Source organism: Triturus cristatus, chromosome 4_1 (assembly GCF_964204655.1).
Source record: "Triturus cristatus chromosome 4_1, aTriCri1.1, whole genome shotgun sequence".
NCBI classification, from domain to species: domain Eukaryota; kingdom Metazoa; phylum Chordata; class Amphibia; order Caudata; family Salamandridae; genus Triturus; species Triturus cristatus.
The window spans coordinates 1175995875-1176012168 of NC_140585.1; the positions used below are offsets into that span (position 1 = coordinate 1175995875).

At 45.0% G+C, this 16294-nt stretch overlaps 1 protein-coding gene across 1 annotated transcript in view; it reads right to left on the reverse strand.

Moving 5' to 3' along the window:
* STXBP2 (syntaxin binding protein 2) overlaps positions 1–16294 on the reverse strand; it is a 290447-nt gene that overhangs the window by 180386 nt on the left and 93767 nt on the right. The window contains exon 5 of the mRNA XM_085654395.1: positions 5586–5664. Within this exon, the coding sequence (XP_085510521.1) occupies positions 5586–5664 (79 nt within the window). The remainder of the gene's footprint in view (positions 1–5585; positions 5665–16294) is intronic.

Here is a 16294-nt window from a genome sequence, read left to right on the forward strand (position 1 = left end):
CTTTAGAATGGGAGTTAATGAGCATGTTTTAGCAGGCTCATGACTTCAACCACTTGTCATTTCTGAAACCCCCCTCACGTCGAGTCAAATTCTCATAGTTGGTATAAATGCTGTGTGGGTCATGTGGGATTGTAAATTCTAAGGTAACAATATCCTACTGACCATTGAGGAAGAATGAAAGTGAGAAGAAAAGAAATTGATGAAAACCCACTTAAGCATAAATACATATGGCAAATCTCACTATGCTACAAAAGTTCTCCAGAATTTTGTATTAATTTTGGGAGCTAAAGACTGAAGATGTGTACCTTCTAAAATGTTTTGCACCTTACAGCCATTTCCTGCAAGTGTGAAAAATTCAGCAATAAATACCAAATTTTGTCTCACTGTTCACAAGATGGTGGGTACATTTGGAAAATTGCAATATAAACGATCTTACAGCCATGTTGTCCATAAAAAATATAAAATACAAACTTCCACTGCCGTCTTCAGAGGGTAAGTGACCTACTGGCACTCTGAAGGCACAGAGAGAACATCTCAAGACCAAGCAAACCAATGGAGCTTCGCTTTTAGAAGTTGACCATTGTTTCACTGCACAATATATTTGCTTGGTTTCTTCTATGTTTGGTAGCCTGATGGATTTGATGCAAGCTTGCATGGGCTGCAAGGCTTGAGCCGCTGCAAACATGGTCACTAAGGGGACAGCCGGTTGGTCAGTGTAAACATTTTCGTCGTCAAGAAGTTTCTGGATAGGGATTGTACTCTATTTGATTAAAAAAGGGCACTGTCAAATACTGCAAATATATAAACAAATACTGCAATTAAAAACAATCTTCGTGCCAATTACTTGGCAACAAAAGTTAAAGCTTTACTGCTGAGACTTGAACAAGTAATTCCACAATCTGTTTGCATCTCTGATATCAACGTTCACCTCTCATTGAGGTGCCTATACCTTACTAGGAGGACAGGTTTCACTTGTGTGTTGGCAGCATGCCAGTTGCTTAGATGGCCACCTCCCAAACTCGACTCACTTAACTAAAGAGTGGAAAGTCAAACATTTACTCTGTTTTCAGTCAAGGTTAACAAAGTATAACAAGAGCTGCCTCACCACAAAAACCTACCAGCTACTTATTGCCCATGGACTATACTATTAAAACGCAACACCTTCACTCCCCAGGACAAAACGCGCCAAAGAAATATCAGCAGATGCACTGCACATATACATGTCAATCTGAACTTCAAAAGTAACAGCTCTTACAAAGCATCCATTTTTAGGGCACTCAAAGCCAAAAGGAAATAACATCCACCGCCATGCTATTCTCCAAGGAGAAACAGCACCTGCCACACAATATATGTCAATGAGGCAAATAATCCTAACACTAAAACTGAGACACTGAACATCGGCAAGAAACAGGCTCCAATATGTATAGCATGCATTAATGCATCACGCAACTGTTACAAGAAAAGGCCGTAGGCATGCTGCAGCTATCAATAGTGGACACAACCCCAAGAAGAGACAGCAGCCACCACACTCTGTGCATCCACCAGGAACTAACCCCCCCACTAGCAAATAGTGAAGATGCTATTTACATCCATAGGCAATAACCCCCCGCCCCCCCACTCCCACCCCCAAGAACTGGCTCCACAATGCAGGCATTATGGTGGTCATTCTCGCAACAGGAAACAGCAGCCACCACACCTCATCTATTCATAGAGAGCACAACACCAAAGACATGCTTATTATATCCACAGAAAATACAGTCCCAAAAGGAAACTGTTTCCACAGTGCATGCGACAATGGATTACAACGTCATCTGGTACCTTCAACAGATGCTCGAAAATACCAGTGGGAGAAAGAGCCTAACAGGAAATAGCTACCTGTCGCCTCCGCTCGGGAATGAAAAAAATCACTTAAAAATGCAGCCTGGAGGCCCAGGCAGTCTACCATCTCTGCAAAGCCATGCAGCCTCTCATGGTCACTCGCACTGAATACCAGACATGCTTAGGTTCCTTGAATGAGTTGAGGTCTGCCCCAGACACAATCCTTTTTCCACTTTTCCTTGTACTAAACATGGACCTCACTGGAACAGCAGTTCAGGAAGATGTGGTCTGTTGGCAACAGAACAGAGCTCTTAACTTCACCATTCAATTTGAGTTGTTTAAGGGAGGTAAATTCAACTTCCTCTTGAAAAAACTGTGCAGGTGGGTTCTTGAAGAAAAATAACTTTCTAGCTTTTGCACTTTCTCCACCACAATTGCATAACTTACTCACCCAAAACATGAAGCATCAGGAGTATCCGTTTGTGAGCATCCATTCTCTAATATAGATTTCATTAGCATTAATTCCAAGGGCTAATTACACAAGCAGATGGTTTTAACATCCACACATGCCATAGATTGTGGCATTACTTTATGTCTGAAAGTGCAGTAGGAGGCGATTTAGTTAGGTGAACAGAAGTTGGGTAGCATCTGAGAAAAGGTGCTTTGTGCTTGGATCATAAAGGTTTGTTTATTTAAAGTTGGACAATCAAGATTTGAGCTAATGAACATTAAACAAGCACTGGCAAAGCCAATAGGTCTCGCCTATGGACGAGCTACTGGCTTTATCGAATGTTTTTTAGCCACGTTGTACAGAAGCACAGTGTCATCACGCATTTTGTTTCCCAAAAACGTTCTACTATGCTACACAGCCTCCGTGCTGCTGTACAACTTGGTTGAAAGAAAGTGACAAAGCCACTAGCTCTCGTTTACGTGAGACCTATCTGCTTTGCCACTTGTGTTAAAATCCATGAGAGAAATTGTGGCTGAGCCAAACAATTGTCACCGGTGCAGACAGAAGACTCACACACTAATCATAATTGTCCCTTGCCTCCTCGCACTGTGTGATCCTCTGAATACAGTTTTCTCTCTCAGACGCGATTCGTTTGCTCATAAATATTTGAAGAACATGGGTGAATCATCACCCCTTGCCACTGGGAGTTTTTAAATGAACAACACTAGGCTTTGACAAAAATGTAAATTACATGGAAGAGGAGAAAAAACACAGCCCAGGTCACTTATCCTACACTCTCTGAGTTCAGAAATCTCGGAATTGGAGTCTAGCTATTGAATACGCATTTAGTTCTATCTTGCATGGCCTGCTAAGGCGAGTGTTGCTGCTTCGGACAACCCTATGAGCAAAAAAAATAATTAAAGCACCTCTCCGGTCACCTCTAAGTGCTAAAAGCAACTGTTACCATTACCTAATGTAAAGATATTAAATTTGCCCACTTCAAAAGGATGGTCTGCCCATGACATCCCGGGCCGGCAGCGATGTTTAACTCGCTAAGCCAGCTTGTAATGCTATGTTTGTGAGATAGATGTGCTGTACCAAGTGCATTCATGTACTAAGTGTGTGGTTTAAGTTTAGGTTCTCCTTTTTGAGCCAAATTAAATTCCAAGTATGAGAGAACGGGTTCACCCTCATTGGCATGGAGATTTGTACATGGTGTTCTTTGATGGGCCATTTACAAGGAATGACTGAAAGTTCCCCTCGAGAGATCGGGCCATTTGCAAGAACAATTTAAACAGGCGAAAAATAAGTGATCAAACATACAAGGCCATGACATCGCGTGAGGCACAATGACACCCAGCTGAGCAAGTGTCTTGGACACGCAGCTACAACTTGTCATCTCCCGTTATGTCAGCTGCAATAAAATGCAAGCCGAAATGTAACAACGGCACCACAAACATTAGGCAGTTTTTAATCCATCTCTTCTCCCTTTCCTTTCTAACAAAGATGTTTTTCTTAGGTAAAGTTTTGATGGTTACCTACCAAAAGTACTCCACTGGCTGCAAAAAAAAGTGTAATCTTCCAAGCAAAGATGCATGCGCTCACAAAGCCAATATGTAGTCCTGATCTGTGGACAGTGGTGGCTCTTCCGCTAAGGCGGAGGAGCATCACCCCACTGCTTTCAGTAGTGCAAATAAATATAAAATAAAATGATCACAACACGCTTATCCTTTAATTTTCCCCTGCTGAGGCAGTTTTGGGGGTGGGGCTAGGCTGGTCATCTCACAGAGGGAGGTGTGGTGAGCACATTAGTGCGCATGAAGGTTTGGCCGGCAGTCACGGGCCGGCCAAACCGTCATGCGCACTTTGCATGTTCTCTACTCAGGCTGTATTACAGCCTGGGTGGAGAACATGCAAAGGCTCATAGCCCCCGTCTGTGCGACAAACCACAGCGCTCAGACCAATCATGATGCTGCTATTAGCAGCGTTGTGATTGGCTAGGGGAATCCTGTGTGCTTCCTGCTTCCATTTTAGACTTGCCGGCAGAGAGGAAGGGGAGACACAGACCGGCCGAAGAGGTAAGTGAATTTTTTTTTTTCCCCCGACCCATCACCCAACCTCCCCGACCAGTCACCCGCCCTCCCCCGATCCATGCCAGTCGCGACTGACTGTGGATTATTTGAATTTCAAATAGTGAGTAGTTAATGCAAACCTGCTCCGCTCTTCACACAGTGTTTTGAAACACTGAACTTCTGTTAGTCACTGAATATCGATAACTGGGAATAACCAGTTTCAAGTAAAGAAAAATTAACAGATAATGAAGTTTGAAGGCCTCCGGTGCCATGAGCAGCCCCTCCTCCCCTCATCTGTTAGACTTCGTGATTAGCGTCCCATCACATAGGTCAGTGGGAATGAGAAGGCCCATGGAACTGAACACAGATCCCTGTAAAATGCAATATGAATACAAGAACTTTGAATCTCAAGAACAAAAACTCCTCCTTCTCTGTAATAGTAACGTGTTATGGTAGGCAAGGCAAGTGGCAGAGTGAAAAGTGGATGGACAGAGCGGAGTGAAATGGAGGGAACTGGGTGAAACGGAGGAAGCAATGGGGACAAGAGATGGGGCTAGAGGTGTGCAAGCCAGATGATTCATGGGGAGAGGTCTGCATGGGGAGTGGCTTACCTCTAATACCAATTTATATGCAGTCGTAGTCAATACCTATAACCCTAAATTCAAAAAACAAGTCCCAGAATGCTAAGGGCCAGTTCTTAAAGGCAAAACTGGCTGAAGATGTCGCAACATAGGTCCAGTTAACTTGGTAGATGTGTTGCGCGCTGGTGTTTACAAACCTCAATGAATGAAAAAAATGAATGTTTGGGTCAGATTCGCACTACATAAAAAATTTAAAAAATGAATTAAAAAAAATGTGAATTTGTGTAAAGTAACTGGTGCTCATGTAAAGCGCTTCAATATGTGGGCTGCGCTACACAAAAATGACATTAGAAGAAATAATACCTCCATCACAGCGCGGGTGAACACTAATTAAAATAAATCAATCTGTACTCTGTTCATGCGCCACTGAAAGAAATGGAAGCCACGCAGAAAATTACGCCTGGCCCGTACTGCCGAATTTGAAAGCAGCAAATTAGAATGATAATGATGCCAACCAATGGTATGTAATGGACAGGCTAAAGACCCTTTTTGTAGAGGTTTTTTTTTTTTTTCTAAACAGACAACAGGTCACCAAGCACCAGCACATGGGAGCTGCCTGCAGGCTTGACCTAAAAAAGCATGTTTTACTCAAACCATACTTACTGTCCAAGAAGAAGACGTGTGCTGCTTTGTATGCAAAGGTTGGCGTTCCTTTAAAATCGTTGATCAACGCCTGAACCGACTTGGGGTTGACCGGGAGAAGTAAAAAGAGAAAAGGACGTGGTTAGCATAAAAAAATAGCCATGAGTAAGTCAGCACATTTTCAAACTACATTGGGTGAGCCAAAGTGATTCGATAACTTGTGGTATACTGTAAACCAGGTAGGAGTTACATCCTGGGAAAAGCAACACACATCTTGTAAATGAAAAGCAATGTGATAAGGCTGAAATAAGACCATGGCAACTAGGAAAGCATGGATACACTGAGTATAAAGGAAGCCCAAGGTTTACAGAGAGGCTCAGGCACTAGTACAATTTTCCATCTGGAAAGTTTATTCATAATAACTTTTTTCTTTTCGTGATTGATGTGTAAACAATTAAATGCAAGCCAACCAATACACCAGCCTACGATACCCCGTCCTGTAGTTCCTTGTGGAATTCTGTTACTCATAGTCACAGCTGTAACAATGCAAAGAGACAGAAACTGGCCTTAACAGTAATAGCTCATTTTACTTTTTTAGCAGGGAGTGTTGAGAGGGATAGAAAGTGGTAGTCCATCTGACCGGACATCTGAGGACAAGCTCATCTGCACTCATCTTTTGCCTTCTTTTTGGCACCAGCCACTTCCTATCCTAAAAGGGTATATTCCACTTCTGACTTTCCCACTTGTCTCAGATACTACAATCAACAGCCACACTTTCTGCACATATGCTAAGCCCCTTGTGAATAGGTCAAATTTAAAATGAAGAAATCCAAAATGGCAACATAGGAATGATGAAAAGTTAATTAAGTTGCTGGAAAGCAGCATCTCAAAGCAAGCACTGACAATATAAATATGTCTCACAGTTTCTGATAAATTAGCTTTGCCAGTGTTATTAGCTGAAACTGTGCATCATTTTTTTTTACCAACATTCTGGAATTTTGGCAAAAATAATAAATAAAGAAAATCAATAAGCATTGGAAAAGCCAACAGGTGTCCACTTTCGGACGTATTGCATTTGCCCATGCCTTTTGGTAATACAATACAGTTTTGAGGAAAAGAGCAAATGTTTTTTCCAAATACTGCGCAGCACTGTTGGACAAAAAAAAACAAAACAAGAAAGACAGTGCTGACGCAACCGCTGCTGTTGATCAGGTCAGTTGCTCAAAAGTGTATGCGTCACAACGTGTGTGTGAGTGTATCAGCAAAACAACATGGGCACCATTAGATTTGCTTTTTTATTCACCGATCCAAAATGGTGGGCGCCATTTGTAACAGCAAATAATAAGAATGTAAAACGCCCTAGAGTTGTAACTGAAAGTTTCAATTCTATTAAGGACACAGAGGCGAGGATTATGCTCAATTTTCTTTCATTTATTTTCTCCAGCAGGCTTTAGCATATTCATATCAAAACTACCTTTCCCATCAACCCACGGAAAAGAAACTACAAACAATTTTGATCTATACCAGTCCTCATGATGTGCATGTCCCATAATCCCATTCTCCTATCTTTTTGCAACAGTAAAGGTTCCACATGAAAAACTCACTCTCCTTTAATGAAATCGGAACTTGGAATAAAACATACAAAAATCTGAGACCAACATCCGATACATGTATCATTTATACCACAGGAAAAACAGTACATCCATTAGTACTGTGAGAACCTTAATTGTACTACAAGACAAAGAAAAACAACCGTCCTTATTTGAAAACACCAGTTAACCAAACGGCAACTATACTCATATTGTACGATGAAAACATTTACAGTCTTCTAAGACAACACATTTGAATTGCAAAGGGGAAGATAATGTCATCAGAAACCTTGGGTGGGAATAATCCTCGCCTCCGTGTCCTTAATAGAATGGAAGCTTTTCGTAACAAATGCGAGGACATTTTACATTCCATGTCAGGAAGCGAGGATTATGCTTGTTCAAAGCATGTCCACTACAAAGACAACTTTTCCAAAACTGGCTTAAAGTAAAATCTTTTAATCATGAGTATGATGACCTATCAGCTGCACTCAGAACAGCCTCCTATCTCGCACCTAGAGTGAATGCTTTCGAAGCCATGGCTCCTCTCAGAGAGTGAGCCCCAAATTGTAACACATTAATACCCGCTTTCCGCATGACCCAGCGGCCAATAGTTTGAGAAGAGACAGCTCTGGAAGGTTTCTTGAATGATATTCACAATTACCGGTCCTCTGGGGGGCAAAACACTTCTGTCATACACTCAAACACTTTCAGGCACTGCACCACATACAGCTTAGGTGCTTTATCAAACACAGAATACAAGACTATCTGAGAAGTAGATTTTGTTCAGCGTGTTATATGAAAAGTCACCCCTTCTGGGGTGAACACTCTGCCTGTAATGTCCAGAGAGCCCAGATATCCGAAACTCTATGGCATGAAACCACACACAGCAGCATGGTCAGCTTCCCAGAGATCTCTTTCAAATATAAGAATTAATTTCTTTGCCATTACTTAAAAAGGTTTCGGACCTCATTGACATCCCACAACATAGAATAGGTTCTGGTGGAAGTGAGAAGCTAATTCCTCTAATTAATTTACATATCATTGGATGTTCACTTACCTGGCACTGAATTGGCATGTGAGCCACCAAAATAGCAGACCTTTATGTATTCATTGTCCTATAAGCCAAGCCCTGATGCCAGGAAATTCATGACTTGGACAATGTCAGACCCCATGGGATCACGTTTCTGTATACACCAACTAACCCAGCTCGACCATGCTGACATGTATCGTCTGGTGGTATTGTCAGCCCATGCTGTGGCCAACATTCTTTCAGCTTCATCCGAAAGCCGTGAGACTCTCCATCTTTCCCTGTAATCCTCCAAGCCAAGAGAGGAAACCTGCCCTGCAGGACCAACGGGTGTGGATTCCCTATGGGATCGCGAAGGAGATTCGAAGCATTGAGTCGACTGATTGGAAAATCCCAGGAAAGTTTCAGAAAAACTGGAAACCATACTTGCGACTTCTAAAAGGGTGCGATGAGAAACACCCTCACCTGCTGCCTCCTCACCTTGGTAGACATCCTCATTATCATCGCAAACGAGGGAAGTGTGTATCCCTTCTCAGAGGTTCTGAATCTCTGAGGGGCTCTGTAATGCAGCGGCCGGGGAATATTGCCGGTATGGAGGAGGCCAAAAGTCTGACTACACAGGCTATTTAGTGCCAAGAAGTCGTTGGCCTGGAGAGTGTCCATCTGTATTCCCATCGTATCTTCGCTATTTTTCGTGATGACAGGCTGAGGTTCTTTTCCAACAAATCTATCTCGAAACCCAGAAAGGTTGTTTGTCTGAACAGGATCAACAAAGCTTTCTTCTCATTTATGACGAAACCCAAGCTTTCCAGCAGGTGAGTCGTCACTTGTAGTTGTTACTCCAATTTGACAGAACATTGATGGATGAGAAGGTAGTCAAGATAAATGACCAGTCGGAAGCCTTGAGCCTGAAGGAACTCAATCACCGGCTTGAGCATCTTGGTAAAATACCATAGTGCCGAAACAAGAACGGAAGGCGCAGTATTCAATTCGTACACCTGTCCCTGCCATTGGAATTTGAGAAATCGGCAATGAGGAGCAAAAATGAGTATGGTCAGGTAGGCCTCCTTGAGATCCAGTCACACCAAACAATCCCCTGGCAGTAGCAGACTTTGCAGCAGATGGATGCCCTCCATCTTAAAATGGCGATAAACCAACCACCCATTGAACTCGGAGGTTGATCACTAGGTGCTGACCCCCATCCCGCTTCTCCACCAGAAAAATTTTGCTGAGAAAACTTCTCAGGTGAAGAAAAGACAGAGCAACAATCCAACACCTCTTGAACTACCAAGAGAGCTTGTGTCTCGAAAAAAACGCCCGATGTGGCCGTATATTTTGTACTGGCGGAATGTAATCTGAAACCCTTGTACTGTCTGTAGGATCAACACATCTGAGGTCAACTCCTCCCAGTTGTGAAGGAATAGAGCTAACCGAGCTCCCACTTTTTGTCGGAAAGAAAACAAGCACACACTCAGCTGATTGGGCGCTATTGACCTGCCCTCTGGAGGAGCCTCGTTGACCTCTCTTGGAGGGGAAACCCCCCCCCACCCAGCAGGGTGGGTCTTGCCATTGCGTCTTATGGTAGCTATGGCCTTGGGATGTGGCTTGTGTGTAGAAGAGGCCGATCAAGGGCCCGCTACTTCAACCGACCCGACAAAAATGTGAGGGTGGAATATCTTTTTAATGCAGGGCTGTACCTTGTGCAGGGACGCAAAGGTAGCGATACATTTTCCCAACCCCTTTATAAATGGGTCACCAAATAGCACCCCCCGCCCCCTTGGCACCGCCCCGCCTCTGTGGAGACCAGGTGCCCCAGCTTGGGCTCAATCTTAATTAGGAGAGAGCGCCTCCGCTCTGTGGACAAGGCGCAATTAGTGTTGCCCAGAAAAATTACGGCACGCTGCGCCAATCCAGAGAGAATTTCGGGTAGATGGGGTTACCCGAGGACTTTGCTTGTTCTGCAAGGTCAAGGATCTTCGTTAAAGGCCCTATTAAATCAAGGAGTTTGCCCTGGCAGGATTTCCAGGACCGATCTGTACCCTTTTTGGGATCTCCACTATACTTCATCAGAAATTTCGCGATTCTGGCATCAATATCCAGAGTGCAGGTCACCTGCCCTTCCAGGGAGGGACAGATGCATTCTGCCCTGAACAAGGCATGTGCCACCTCTTCCTCGAGGGGCTTACGCAGGCAATCAGTCACATATTTTGCAACTTTGACGGAATGAGACCATTCCGCTGATCAGGGATGGATAGGATCATCTGGATCCAACATATACCATGAAGGCCTGCCTCGTCATTGGAGTCCCATGGGAGCCATCATCGTCTCCTTCTTGGTAGGTGGGACTAAATTCATCTGGTACGGGACCCAGTACTGCCTCTGGGTGATTATCGAGACCGAAGGGAAGGGGTCTGGAAAGGATAGCTTTCTTAGGCCTATCAAAAGCAGATAGTTCGACCACAGTGTCCGCCTTATGCTTTTGCGGTCTTTGGGCACCCTGATCAGGTGTAGTAAGGGAACCCTTAGGAGGAAGTAGGTCTAGTGACACAGAGGCGTGGGACAGGCTCAGTAAAAGTAATGAATTCTGTAGTAACTCTTGAAGACGGAAAAATGTGGAGCATAGGTAACTTGTGCAAAGTCGATGTTCCGAATTCTACTGAATGATTATTTTATTATTATTGTTGTTATAAGTTGTGTATGTCAAATTCTTGTTATGGATTTAACATGTATAGTTGTATTATTTTATTGTATTCCTTGTAAGGGGAGAGATGTGTGCCTTCACTGTAGAACTTAGTGATGTCGTTCTATGACATGGAATGACATCACTGGAAGATTCTGAGAAGAGAGAAGAGTGTTAATGAAGCTGGAGGTTGCTCTATGGATGTGTTCCTGTACTTGAATGAATAAAGGACTTTGTTGAATAACCACTGCCACAGCAAATGGTTTATTGTGAAATCCGTAGAACATATTACGTCAAAAATTGTGATTGAATTTTTAAGGGGTGAGTTTTTGGAAGAAGGTATACCTTAATGCTTGGTTACGGACAATGGAGTGCAGCTTGTTTCCACGGTAATGGGAAGATTTCTTGCAAGATTAGGAATTAAACATGAAAGAGTTGCACTGTTCTAGCTTAATCTTCCAGGGGTGGAGGTCACTATTTATCTGCCCCCTGCGCAGTTCTTCCTCGTCGCCATGAAAAATGTAGTAACCACAGAGGCAGTGGTTATTCAACAAAGTCCTTTATTCATTCAAGTACAGGAACACATCCATAGAGCAACCTCCAGCTTCATTAACTCTCTTCTCCCTTCTCAGAATCTTCCAGTGATGTCATTCCATGTCATAGAACGACATCGCTAAGTTCTACAGTGAAGGCACAAATTCTACACACACCTAACGAGGGACCTCTCCAATGGCAGGATCGCAGAGCCGCTGTTGAATTGAGACATCAACTGCCTCACAGAACTCATCATCAAGAGGAAAGACTGACAAGGACTTCTCTTCTATGAATTCAGGTTCCAAGTTCCTTAAATTCAAGTAAACTTACATTTATAATGTGAAAACCCTGTAAGGGGCTGACTGATATGGCACTGGGTGGAACCAGTATATAGATGGGCATACTGAAGCACACAATGGCAACTTGCCTGGGGCCAGACCATACCCTGTATGAGCTAGAAGGGCATCAAATTTCCTGCCTGGGCCCGACCCCTTGAGCAGCAGCAAATGAGGGTTAAGCACATCTCGTGCTGAATTATGCAGTGATTAAATACTGACCCGCTTGGTAACGAGTGTCGTGCGGGTAAGCATGTCGCGTGTGTGGAAAAATATGGCCAAACTAAGTACTGACCCATTTGGAAAAACCAAAGGGTGTTATCGGCTTCCAGGCAGGCCGGGGAACTTAGAGTGACAGGCGCAGGTTCTGCAGGGACTGACTACGTCGGAATGCTTTGATCCGAAAGCGCATCACCCACGGAGCACAAATGGTATTGTATAGCAAAGCAAATGGCTTTAACTTAAAAAAAAAGGCGAGCCCCATTGACTCATCTTATAACTAGAAACCGTGGCCTGCGTTCTTTACCTGGGACAGAAGCAGATCGCAGCTGCCCCTAAATGTCGCCCCCGGCCCTTCCCTGTCTCCAGCCCAACACACTTTTATGGAGGAAACATTTTTGGAGGGGGTGCACTTCTGAAGATACAATACATTCAAGTTGTTGCAGTAAAATAGGTTACCAGGTCAGGACTGTTATGAAGCAACTGGTGCACCCATGCGCGCTACAACTACTACGCTGATGGGGACCGTGGAGGCTGGAAAATGGGGGCTGCGGGGCCTATAATACGTTCCACACCTGGCCCCATGATGCATGTGACTGGCATGGTCGGTATGCTGCCCACTCCACCCCACCCTCCGAGACTCCTGTAACAGACTCACCGGAGGCATGGCCTGCAGGTAGCTTCAGTGGCAGGCTAGAGTCGGCGGCAGAAGACTGGGCAATGTTAGCGAGGGGCTAGCAGTAATTAAATGATGACCGCACATATCCCAGAAACACATATTGAATAGTTGTGATGCCCACGATGATCGTAAAGGGATCACACAACGCGCCCGACCCTTTCTCACCGCTCGAGGGGTGCAGGCGCAGCCTTCTGTGAACGGCCGGTTGGAAAAAGTCTGCTCCCGATAGTGTTGTAAGTACAGCTGCCACTGGGGAGGAAGAGAGGCGCCTGGGATAGAGGTCGCGTCCACCATCATTGAGGGGCAGTCTGGAGGCAGCCTGGAATCTAGGAGCACGGTTGGCTCAGTTAGTGAGACTACTCGCGCCGCTAGCGCCTTTGTGGGTGCCAGGCAGATTACTTGCTCCGGGAAAGGTGGGACAGTAGCCGGCTTATACGAAAGAGGTCACGCTTGATGAATTGCCAGAAACTGAAGACGCACATACACAATTCAAACTGTCTGGCGCTTTTACGTCATCGTGTTTCTGTGCGTTCTGTGGAAATCGGAGTCAGGTTAGTGGACAGATATCCAGACTGCGCATGACTGCAAAGCAGAATGGCTGATGGGAAGTGTAGTTTCCGGTCACCTGTAATATGAACCAGGAACCGAGTCCGACTGGTGGCCTGCACACACAACTCATGCACAAATGTCTGATGGAAAGTTTGTTCCACGAGGTCTTTGGTGCGCAGTTCAGTTCTAATATAGTATGTGTATTGGCACGTATTATCTTTAGTTGCTTACAATGTATTCCAATTTTTAGCGATCTGACCATTTATATATTGGAAAGAATTAAACGAAGGGTAAAGAATAGAGGTCTGCCGACTTTGTTACATGGGAACTAGGTTTGAGTCTTGGCGTTAGCTCAACATTCTGTGACTGAGTAAATCACCTAATCTCCCCGTTCTTACAAAAAGCTGAATGTGCCCTCCAGAAAGGGTCGCGCATAGTGCGGAGTCTAAGGGCAGCCTTCAGCAGAGGTCTGCACGCGGGACAGAGCGCGAGCGCAGGAGCCCGGAGCGGAAGTGCGGGGGAGGCGGCAGGTCTGAAGCTGCGACGGACTGGAGGGCTCTGTGACAGGAGTGGGAGGGGGCGCAGAACACACTAGGGCAGGAAGACAGAGAGCGGGAGGGCGCCCTGACACCACCCTCCACGGCAGCGGCAGGCGGAGAGTCCATCTAATTCAAGCAGGCGGGCACGGATGTTTACAAGTCATTAACCCACGCATGAAAGGTTTTCTTGTCTTTATGGGGCCATGTGTTTGAAACACATGGCCCCATAAAGATAAGAAAACCTTTTACCACAGACGTAAAGGAACTGAGCCAGTCCAACTGGGACGGCTGTAAAAGAGAAAAGTGTACGTCGCTAGACGCTCTTTTCCAATGGCTGGCCACCGTTTAGCATAAACGGTGACGCCAGTCAATGGAGAAATCTCCTCTAAATCATTAAATCCCTCCAGCGAGACTGCGCATGTCTGCGCAGTCTTACGCCAGGCGAGACCTAAAAATTATGAAATCAATAAGACCATGATGTTCGGGTGGTGAGTGGCAACATAGGTGCAAGTGGGGGAGGATGGGGAGAAGAAAAGCAGTGCATGCAGGAGACTGCAATGCTGGGGAGAAGCACATGTTAGAGAGAATAACAGAGCGCAAGTGGAGAAGAACATGAAAGGGCAAGTAGTGCATGAGGGTGAGATCAACACGGGCATCGGGTGAGTAGTACACAAGGAAGATCAACAGCAATCAGCACACGTATAACAGAGCAACATAGAACAAAGGGGGTGGACATTTGAGGGGGGAGCACATTATGGAGAGAACTGGCAAACACATGCACTTTATGGAGTGCTTGACAAAAAATAAAAAGGTAGCTCCAATGACAGCTGCTCTTCAAAGGTAAGCTTTTGCTTACGAGAAAGGGTCTCCTGCACCTTAGGTGGTGGTTTTACTGTAATTTTCTCCGTATGGGGTGGAAAAAAACCAGTCTCATTTGCCGAGTGTTCGACTCCTCATGGAGACGACATAGAATCAGCAATTCCTGATCCTTGGGAGTCTGCTGTGGTTGTTCGACTGGATGCTGAAGGCTATTTCGGCTTCAATGCCGGTTTCATAGTGAACCGTTGTTTCGGCTCCATAGAGCCAGGCAGTGCCGGGGACAAAGTAGGCTGGTTTTGGTGTGGCTGGCTCGGTGCTGGGGATGGAGTTGGGGTCAACTTCGAAGCCTTAAAGGCAGTGCCGACCATGGCTGGGATGTAACAGCCGACCGGAAGACTGAGTCCCTGAATGTGAGCTCGATATTTGGCCCTTTAGGGACGGTGAGTGACCTGATGATGGCAGCTTCTACCCAATGTTGCTGTTTTATTTATGTTGGCCCGGAGTGGACTGCGGGTCTGTTGCCTCGGAGTCGTAGAGTGAATATCGTTCCAGGCTGTGGCCTGTTCGCCCTCCACCTCTGCTTCCACCACATCTTCAACGTCCTCCCTGAAGATGTCGGAGGTATCCTCGTCTCACTGTTGTTCAATGGCAGGTCGAGCAAACAGACGATCTTGTTGGTTCTAGATTGTCTTTTTGAACCAGATGGCAGGGCAGGAGGCTTATTATGGTCCGAGGATAAGCAAAGGTTGCAAACTGCGTGCTGGTCTGCCAACGATTACTTGGAGGGGCACTGTGGACAGCTGCGGAACTGTGTTTTTTCTATCATGGTGCTCGCATTGTTGAGCGCGAAACCTGATGGAACAGGCCCAAGAGGCATCGACGAACCCCAAGACGCAGATCTGAGTGAAAGACCACGACGGAGACTAAAAGATGACACAACGAAAATGATTGTCTGAAACCATCAGGAGCAGAGAACTCGAAAGGACCCGATGAAAAGCACCACGCTGCGCCGACTAAGAGCCCTGGCCATGCACTTCCAACCCCAACAGTGGCAAAAAATAATCTAACAATGGAGCCGATGCTCATGATTATTCCAGTCACAGGTGAGTCACTATATCTCATGAATCAAGAGACTTCTTTGAAGAAAAACAGGTTGTACACGTCCCAGCCTGACAGATTGCAGGAGTATGCAGAGCATGTGCATCTGCAGCTACACATGTCAAAATATTCCCTGTAAGTGAGTAGCGGAAGGATACAATTCAGCCAATGAAGGGATGGAAAAAAGGTTAGGCTTCAAGGATCAGACAAACACAAGATGGACAAAGGAAAGTAGTCAAATAAGAAGCAAGCAAATGAGTGTCAAAAGACAACCAACGGTAAGCAATCTGTGGGCCGTACGATTTTGGTAAACCCACAATAAGTCTTTTGCCACTGGGCAGCTTGAGCTGTGTGGTAGGCAATACCTAAAAAATGAAAGAAAAGCACAATGATGTAAATACATGTGCATAGCCTCATGATTATAGGGCATCCCAATGTGATGATATATGAGCAGGGATGAGTTACCACACATGCTTGTGGCATGATGACCTAATTTTTATCGTTTCAAGACCGTGTATGACAGTTGAAGTGTTAAATTAACGAAAATAAATTAAAATGGGCATGAATGCACCTTTAAAAAATGGAATAGACTAGCAGCAAATAACAGGTGTCAGCTTTTAAAAAAAACGAATTTAGGCTGGGGAAGCACATGAGGAGAGTCA